We start from the raw sequence: 9,555 nt of genomic DNA, 5'->3' as shown, positions 1-9,555 counted from the left end.
CGGACGGACATAAACACACGGACAAATATAGTGACAATGTTCAGGTTTCCAGCCCAAGCTGTAAAAAAATAGAGCCTAAACAACGTACGATTTCATATTTTCGAGGTCATTCCTCCGAGATAATGACAGCTCCCTTGCTACAATGATGCCTCCGTACGTACACTCCTGCAGCTTGGTGGGGTCGGATATTTGCTGAGATTACTGTTTACTGTGTAATCCTCTTCCTCGCAAATCCAAAAGACTGCAAACAAAATCAATCCAAGTTGGCTAAAAAGGTATAACAGCAAACACACCGCTCACGGTTTGGACATGGCTGAATGTTGTATTGACGCCAATCGTATCGATGGCCAGATCTTGTACTGCGCGTGCGTACAATCCGATGATGCTTTCATTAAACCCTCTAAGTCATCGAAAATATTTGACGCGCAGTTTGGTCTGGTTTCGCTGGATAAAATGCATTGGAAATTTAAAAACATGATAAAGTGAAAGCATTTGTCAAAAACAACTCGATCAACACAGCAGTACTGAGGAAGTAACAAAGTTCCGCAACTTCATACCAAGATATGAATAAAAATTTAATTAGACTGTAAGGAAATCAAGTTCAACTGAAAACAAGGGGACACTTTTGAGGTCAGGAACACCTTTGAGGTCTTCACAAATGTGGCACTCTTTCTCGCTTTTTCACTTTACTCACACAGAGACAAAAGGTCTCTTCATTTAAACACTTGGCACATTTCCATGATTTCAGTTCACAAAGAGGCGAAATTATTGACACATTTCATTATTTTTAATTTTGGGTCTTGAAGCACCCTGTTTCAATCTTCAAAAGCCATCTCGAACGTACGATTGGGTGACTGTACTGATATTACCTCAATAACTTGCTCATCGGTCGAAACTAATATGTATTGATGTCAACAATGCCTTGCAGTGATGGGAAATGTTTTTCAATCTTTCAATAGTAGAATGATTCCATTTTATGGATCGTTTTGATCTTATCTAATGAAGTGCAAGCAAAATGCAAGTTGCAAGATGTTAGATGGTTTTAATAATCGCTGGCCATATTCAGTTTTTTTCACTGACTTATAAATATAACTTTCGGACTTTCTATAAATATTCACTTGAAATGACAATACCACAAGATGGAACGACCACGCTTTTACGGAATCTTAACAGTGCCTCTGATAATCAAAGCGGGTAGATGGTATCATCAAACGGACGGAAAATCACCAATATTTGACAGTTTCTATATGGATTTTACAGTGCAGTCGAGAATTTTCGGTGTTTGAATGCAATTCAATCGAGGTATTGAGCGTTCGCTTTTAAACCTCCATAACACACGTAAAAGGGTAGAAGGGTTGTTTTCCCCATTCCGCAAAATACCATCTACTTATGCGAGTATGATTATTAGTAATTCAACACACAGATCAACTGACTTTTTCGTTACAGAGCAATGAATTTTCTGAGGATTATTTTCTCTGCTACTCAGGGCGAGTTGACATTTGCATTACAAGGCAACAAATCTCGCAAGCTGAAGACGTCATATATTACAAATTCACAAAAATGTTCTCTTCTTCAGTTAAACACTTTACACGACCAGTAAGACCAGTGGTCAAATCAGGTCGGTTTTTGCACCTGTCAAGAATCCTCTAATCAGGTTTATGTATCACCTCAATAAAATGAAGGAAAAATAATTACTGCATTTCATGTAGTTAAGCATCTTTTCAGCTTCTGTTGTTTGGGGTAACGTGTTATCTACATCTTATTTTTGCTGTCGCTGCATCCGTTAAGAGATGTCTGCATAGTATTAGAGTTGTAAATAAAAAAATGACGAGAAAAATTGAAACTGGCGTCAGATTTACATACAATACACTCAAACATGTGAAGCTAATTTTTTTGTTTTCTAAAAATTATTTATTATCAGTTAAGATGACCTGGTGTGATACCAAAGGTTAGGAAACCTCTATTATACCTTGACATTTGAAGGCCAACCATATATATCAATGATAAATGGATTAAATGATCATGGAGACTACAATAATTAGGATGAGGAATTCGAAGGGACAAAGATTCCTTCTTCCCTTTTGAAATACTAGTTTTGAAATACGCATTTGGTGAAGAATTTTCTGAGCATCGCCACATATTACTCGCCTTTCAACTAAAGTAGTTCTGTTTGTATGAGGTAACTTGCTGAAGACCATTTCCTGCAGGGTCAAATTGAGAAAGGGCGAAATGTTCGAACCCTTTGTATTTTAAAAATACTGTTAAGGTTTCATATTGGCTTCAATCTCGGCATATTTACATGTATGACACGAAGGAAAAAGTATTCACCGTATCATATCGTAAATATCGAGACAGCTCTTAAAGTAATTATATGGGCCACAGTTTACATTTCGCAAGTAGTTATTCAAAACAGACACGATACAAACAGAACTAATCCGTTATAAAATCATAGCATTCAAGTAGGAATACCATACATTTTCAGGCGATGACATTACCAGAATATACTTTGATTGTCCTTAATGAGATAAAAACAAACGGCGTTTATCGATGTCATGTCTAACTTGACTGAAAACTAACAGACCTGTGTTTTAATTTTCGAAGTCTCGTACTGTTATTTCGACAATGTGTCAATACCAGCTAAAGTATATACACCATTACATAAAGGTTAAAAAATATTTTGGGAATGGTTTATTTTGTAACAAGACAAATGCATCGTTTAAATTCGTTTGGCCGTATTACTAAAAATATTCCAGCTGTTTACAATACAAACTGACGATTTTGCCAAGCAAATCTTGTTAAGGTAAAGATGTTTTATGAATTATAGGGCATCGGTTTCTATAATACTGTTTGCCGAATCTGTTGCTTGAAAATCATTAAATCGAATATTTCTTTGAGATATCAAAGAAATATTCGATTTAACGATTTTCCACAACGGTCGGGGCTTTCATAAGTGTAGGCATTATATTTTACGATGCTAAAATGCAAATATTTTCCATCCATTTAATTACGAGGCTAGTTTAGGTGTGGCAGCGTAAACTCCTGCATTCAACACATCCATTTGGCTTGTTCATCGTACACTACTTTGGCCAGCTCATGCACGTCCTTCTGTAAATTCGTACAATAGACACTGTTTTCATCAGTTTCACATTTGGCGTTTGCCGCTTTCTGAACCGATCGAAATTCCTCCAGGTCGGCTTCGAAGTCACCGTCATAATTTTCAACTTTTTCCCAGAAGGTTCTGTTGAAATAGTTATAAAGCCTTATGTCTGCACGGGACACTTTTGTAATGATATCTCGCATTGCCTCAGTGGTCGGTGGTTGATAATTTTGATGCACCTTGCAAGAGTGATAGACCATATCGTCAAAGTCCCAGCACATTAGCTTTTTCAGTAAAACGAGTGACTCATCCATGTATTCCATTATCATCACCAAATCGATCTCATCGTCGAACCGGCGGAAGTCTTCTAGTGCAAACGACTCGTTCGCGGCGATATTGAGACCAAACCGAAAATGGAAGGAATTTGTCTCTTTCCGCAGTTGCTCATCCTTCATCGCCGTTTTCTCGATATCCTTGAGATAAATCGCAAAAGGGTCAGGTGACATGGACAGATTCAGATGTTGCCTGCTGAAGTAGAATTTGGATTTAAGATGTGTGTACGGAGATCGGATAATTGTCATATATGTGGCATCGTGGACGATTCTATTCAGTTCAGCTCGGTTGTAAGTCTGGATGTGTTGACACAAGTAATCATACCCTGGGAAATCACTGCAGTTGTAGTACACGATACCCAGTCTGTCCTTCTCTTTATCCATTTTAATAACGCAAATGTGAGTCCATCTTGGTTTCAAGGCAGCCACCAGGTTGTTCTTCATGCCGTACCGGAACAGGATTGTGGAAACTGTACTGCCGCCGGTCTTTTCAGGTTTGATGAACACAAATTTATTCACTGGTCGGCAGCTTTCTGACTTCTTTCTGTCGTTGTGTCGTAGGGCATGCACCCCAACTTGTTCTTCTCTGACTAATTCTCCACTGTTTATGACTGCATCACTGTTGGTTAAACGGTATAAAGCCAACCTGCATGTACAGGGACAGGACCCATTAAAAGGAAGACAAAAATTGCCAGGGCTATATTTACATTGAATGTCGAATCCTACAGTTCCTCCATCCGTCCATCTGAGAAACATTTATTTATGAACAGATTTTACATTGAACTTGACTTTTCAGAAAGACCAATGCATATCGGTCAATGAATTTATAAAATTCCACCCATATTCGTTCGGTTAGGATAAATCCATTTTCACTTAAGAACATTGCAATAACCACTTTTACTTGATAATGGAACTGATTAATCCTTTTAAACTAGTAGCAAGTGGTACAAGAACAAACAAAACTAAACGAAATAGTGTAATTTCTGGTATTGCGAATGTTTGACCATATACACCGAGGAAAAGCTTATCGAAGGGCATTTAACCACGTTCCGAAAGGTCTTAGAAGTGTTACTTGTTCTAACGGTTTGCTTATCATCGCAGAAGTTTTGAACTGCGCATATATGTCCACATATCAGTCATATTCTGTGAAGCAAAGGAAGCCATAAATAAATGTGCATTGTTGTAAAGGTTCATGTAAATCTATCATAACTGCATTATTCGACATTCCAAGACTATGTAAATCATATCATCGCTCTTATTTTATGGTTTTGGTAATGCAAGTGAATTTGATTCACTAATATTGACGAAGCTTTAATTAATTTAAGCTATGCAAAGTTGTGTCAGTGTACTCTCATAAAATATCCGAATCTTGAGATATTCACGACGAGAGAAGTGTGGCCTGTCCAAATCACAGAATCCGTATAGCCTATTTTCAAGCGTTGTACGATAAAAAATCGGACGGTAAAATGAAAATGAAGGCAAGCGAAATCTCTCACCTCATTCCCACGACACCTTGCTCGGTGGTCAGGTGGTAGAAAATGTAGACACCGAAAACGAAGAAAATAAGCAAAACCAAGACGTTGTAGCGACTGCATCCTGAGTACAATCTAGTCACTGAAATAACAATGGAGTTCCAAACATCCGGGTCAAATCATCATCAAAAAGCGGGCATGTACTTACAAAGATAACAAGGTTATCTTTCCTATCGTAGACATCCGAATGCTTAAAAACATATGCCTATCACAGAATACAACAATGTCCCTAATTCATTGGCATTGTAAAAAATCATGAACGTACCGCTGAACAACTTTATTCTCATGGCTTTAGACGATTATTGTAGTTCACGGTATATTTCCAACTGGTTCTGTTCTCCTCTTCTCTCTGCACAACAACATCAGTGTAATGTTAAACAAATCCCATGGTCATGCTAACGATTTAGATTTTAGATTTTATTTATTTCAATACAAGGCCTCGGCCCATCGTACATTTCAATTGAAGGTAATATGAGAAAGAGACTGTCAATTACAAGACATCATACAATAAAAATTAAAAAAAAATTACTATGACGAACATACAATATTTAAGACAAAAACAAGGTATTATTACACCAAGTTAGATACCGTTTCCTCCCTTCTCTTAAAGGCTTTCCTTAGATAAATTGCTAAATTTCTAATTACGTGAATATTTTCTGTGTCTAGTATATGGATAATCTTTCTTTCAGATGGATTTTCAATGTATGACCTTGAAATATACTGTGATCTTATGTCTTTATACAACGGACATATTAATACAAAATGAAATTAATTTTCAACAATATCAACACCACGAGCATTTTTACAGTAAAGACAGATCATGTGTTCACGTGATATCTTTTAATAGCGACCAACCTCAACATTAAGTTTGTGACTTGAACAACGGAAATTTGCAAGAATGATTTTATGAATACCTGTAAGACGATTTAAATATTTTTCTGGTTCAAGTTGTGACTTAAATTGACAATACATGAATGTGTAATATCAAAATGCCATTCTTGTCGATAACAATCCTGCACTCTCTGATAAAAAACATATAAAAATAGTTCTGTATTCCCAACCTGCTGTTCTATCCAAACTATACCGAATCCATATCTGAAAAGCAGATTTTTTACATGAGTAGCCCACGTTGTTCTACCCGCATCATCCAGTCTTTTTAACAAATTATAGCAAGCTTTTAATTGTCTATTTTCTCCCTTTTGTAATAATTTTAACCAGTACGAAATACATTTCTTGAAATAGAAACAACATTAAGGTAACCTGCCACATTCACCAAGAACTGCTTGTGTATTTACACTACTGTTCACACCAAGTAAGTACCTACAGAATTTTAAATGTACCCGTTCAATTACATCTGAATATTCATATCCCCACAATTCACTGTCATAACAGATGGCTGGGGCAATAACAGAATCAAACAATTTGAATGAATTTTGTGTTGAGAAACCGCCGAGTTTTCTAATAATTGCTTGTAATGAAAAAAGACCCTTTAAACGCTTTGCTGCAAGATTTTTCTTGGCGGGGGACCAGGACAACCTTGAAGAAAGTAAAAGACCCAGGTAATTGTAATGTTTAACTACATCCACTTTCTTTCCACCAAAGACCCACTTTTCGTAATTTCTTAAAATACCCCCGTTTCTAAATACTATAATTTTTGACTTGGATAAATTTATTTGCATAGCCCATTGTTTACAGAACTTCTCCAATTGATTTAATTTGCTTTGTAATCGAATGGGTGAGTCAGCAGCATCTGCGACGTCATCTGCATACATTAGCATGCCAACAATAGGAAATTCCTCGTTTATTAGATACCACGTGATTCACTCCCCATGTAAGTTGAAAGTTCATTTATAAAAAGCGTAAATAAAAATGGGCTCAGCATACACCCTTGTCTGGTACCAATATTACAATCGAAATAATGGTCATGCTAACGAACATACTAGTAAGGTTTCAAATTTACCAGTTTTCAGATACTAACATCAACACTGTAAAGAAGGACTGTCCTCTGAACTGCTGATATACATGTATTAACCGAAGATGCACATAATCCTGAATTTCTAGGTTTACCACGAAAAAATGTCCAATCTTCTGTAAAATGTTAGTAGCCTTGTGTAGTGAGTGCAACTTGAAACGCGTCTGAAAGAAGCTTATGTGATTTAAACAACTGCAAACGATTTTTTCCCGTATGATGTGTTTGGCCCGTCGCGGCTGCCTCTCAGTGATATGCAATGCAAGATGAATATTCCACATTGATAACGAATCATTAGCATAAAATTTCAATACCGAAACAATACTAATTATTATAATTTGCATAAATTAATACTTATATGCCGGTACCTTGCACTAATAGCTAAATGAGCACCGAATTAGATTATCTGATTATATGGCGTCGTATGGTGTACGACTGTTCTATGATTAAACTTTCGCTATCGTTTATTGTGACGTGGCTAGCGGCTGCTACCCTAAGAGAGGTATGGCTCATAAGTGCGATTCATTTTATATCGATTTCTTACGTCGGCGTCAGATGGTAATTGGTTGAGTGCGGATTGCGAGATTTGTACAGAAAGGCGTCGTTTTATTTGACTCCCTACAACCCGACGTTTGACGGCTGTGCAGGCCATTCCGGACAATCCCGGGAAATCAAAAATGACAAACAAAAGTAAAAACAATGTCGATTGTAATATAAAATCGTCAACTTGTTTCGATGACTGAGATACATTTCCCCTTGCCTATTGTTTTAATCTCAACCCTTTTTGTGTTTGCATTTTTCGAGACAGTGTGACGAAAACTTGAACTTGTAAGATCTATTGGGTTCAAAAATAGCCTCTCTCGATAGTGATGACTAACGCGTAATGAAATTTGCAGTTTACCTGACAAACATTGTCGACCCGATTTAAAATTAACTGGCAGGTAATTTCACCGTCACTGCTTTCGAACCAACTTCGTCACCACCGTAAAACAAACATCACGATAACCGTTTGACATGTACCATTATGATTTAACCGACTTCATTACTCAAATGGTTAATGACAGCTGATACCCAAGCTGAGACGTCTTGACAATTTTTTTACTCTCCGCTAATTATTTCTAAAGCCTGCTTACTAGCATATGGAGTCGATGTATTTTCAAAACATTGAGGATGAAGACCATTGAAAAATCTACCTCTCCTGAACGTCGTATTTACATACCACTCCACTCAGCGAGAGTCTTGCCCTATTTTTATCAGAGCAAGCATAGCAAAAATGTTAACGCAGAGGCTACAAATAATGTGCAGAACAAATGTAAGGATACTGAAGATTCTGAATTCGAGAGTTTAATGAATATTCGCCTGTATTTTTTACATTTTAATCTTTGTGCCAATCTTGTACGGATGTTTGTATGACGTGGCAAACTGCGTGACTTCACAATTTCACCGTTTTTGCCGCCTGTGAGACAGCGTGGACAGGCAGTCGTCATCGAAAATATCACATTTGTTATAAATCCAGGGCTCATTTCAATATTCGAGTCGTTTTCGTCAGGTATTATGTACCGGCATGTGCGGTGGCTAAGTTTTCATTCAAACGGCACACAACTCTAACAACATTGCTTGTTTTTTCATTGAATCACTAAGACATATAAAGGGTTGTCCTAATGTATTCAACACAATATTCAATATTACATTGATACCACATCGAGTTTGAAACATTTTTCAAAAGAATTAAAGTCCCTAATTCTTATCGTTCTTGCTACTGTTTCTTTCAAGTCATGACAAATTTGCGTAACGGATGTTTTTCTTCAGATGTTGTCGGAAGAACAGACACATAGATGAAGTTAGAAACATTCAAAGTTTGATGCAACACGGATACAGAGATAAGCGGCCAGTTAATGAATTCAGACAACAAGAACAGAAAAACAGTCTTGCATACTTACAATGAAAATGCATAAATTTGAATCTATGTCAGCAAATATCAAGGCATAAAATATTCCTGAATATAATGAAACATTCAATATCAAGGCAGAAAAAAATCGAAAATGTAGATTAATCACAATCTTACCTGTCGATTATTAGCTACCCGATGCACTGGTGCTTTTACCGACTGAATTGAGTAGCTACAGTGAACAGAACGTTGGGGGCGTCAAGTTTTGTCAAATATATGGACCAATCGCACTTTTTATTGTACATGGTAGTTAGCTTGTAATTGTCGATGGCGAAAAAATCTGTCACATTTTGCGGTATTTTTTAGCAAATACCGGAATCCCAAAAAGGTCTGCTTCCAAACGTCGTCAGCGTCTTGCGTGTACTATTCCCTAAATAAAATGGCCTCGAACTAAAAAAAACACGGTTTGGACATGATCCAAATGAGGATGTTTAATCGGCTTTCCAAATGCACAGTGCAGCATAATGAGCAGCATTTCTTCTCGGCAATTTAACTGAGTGGTTTTGCTTTGAGTTGGGTGCGACAAGTGCCATTGTGGAACACTCAGGACTCCAGAGCCACACCGTATTGTACCCTCACACTGTTACTTCTCACCAAAGGGCGGGTTAATTTTTGCAGCCCTGTCGCATCAGATGGTATCTTTGGAGCGTTGTCAAGCTTATGGCAATTGATTGGAA

The 9,555-nt window shown here is 37.2% G+C and overlaps 1 protein-coding gene across 2 annotated transcripts; it reads right to left on the bottom strand.

Moving 5' to 3' along the window:
* Nucleotides 1–682: 682 nt before the first annotated feature.
* LOC139133253 (galactosylceramide sulfotransferase-like) lies at nucleotides 683–9,215 on the bottom strand. Of its 2 annotated transcripts, none has more exons than XM_070699766.1 (4): nucleotides 8,996–9,215; nucleotides 5,227–5,310; nucleotides 4,926–5,043; nucleotides 683–4,048 (listed from the first exon to the last, which is right to left on the bottom strand). In XM_070699766.1, exons 2-4 carry the CDS (start codon nucleotides 5,246–5,248, stop codon nucleotides 3,046–3,048), a joined length of 1,143 nt encoding a protein of 380 aa, XP_070555867.1. In that variant the 5' UTR covers nucleotides 5,249–5,310; nucleotides 8,996–9,215; the 3' UTR covers nucleotides 683–3,045. The 2 variants fall into 2 exon arrangements, with proteins under 2 accessions (XP_070555867.1, XP_070555866.1); XM_070699765.1 differs by having other exon boundaries at nucleotides 1,924–4,075.
* Nucleotides 9,216–9,555: the final 340 nt, after the last annotated feature.

Source organism: Ptychodera flava, chromosome 5 (genome assembly GCF_041260155.1).
Source record: "Ptychodera flava strain L36383 chromosome 5, AS_Pfla_20210202, whole genome shotgun sequence".
Taxonomy (NCBI): Eukaryota; Metazoa; Hemichordata; class Enteropneusta; family Ptychoderidae; genus Ptychodera; species Ptychodera flava.
This window is presented reverse-complemented; position numbering and strand designations above follow the sequence as displayed.

What these genes read in the sequence shown, in the direction of transcription:
- LOC139133253 (XM_070699765.1), bottom strand. Translation starts at nt 5,248, where the DNA reads ATGAGAATAAAGTTGTTCAGCG. An exon ending in GAGAATAAAGTTGTTCAGCG is followed by an intron (nt 5,044 to 5,226) that starts GTACGTTCATGA and finishes TTGTTATTTCAG; the next exon opens with TGACTAGATTGTACTCAGGA. An exon ending in CAAGGTGTCGTGGGAATGAG is followed by an intron (nt 4,076 to 4,925) that starts GTGAGAGATTTC and finishes CTGTACATGCAG; the next exon opens with GTTGGCTTTATACCGTTTAA.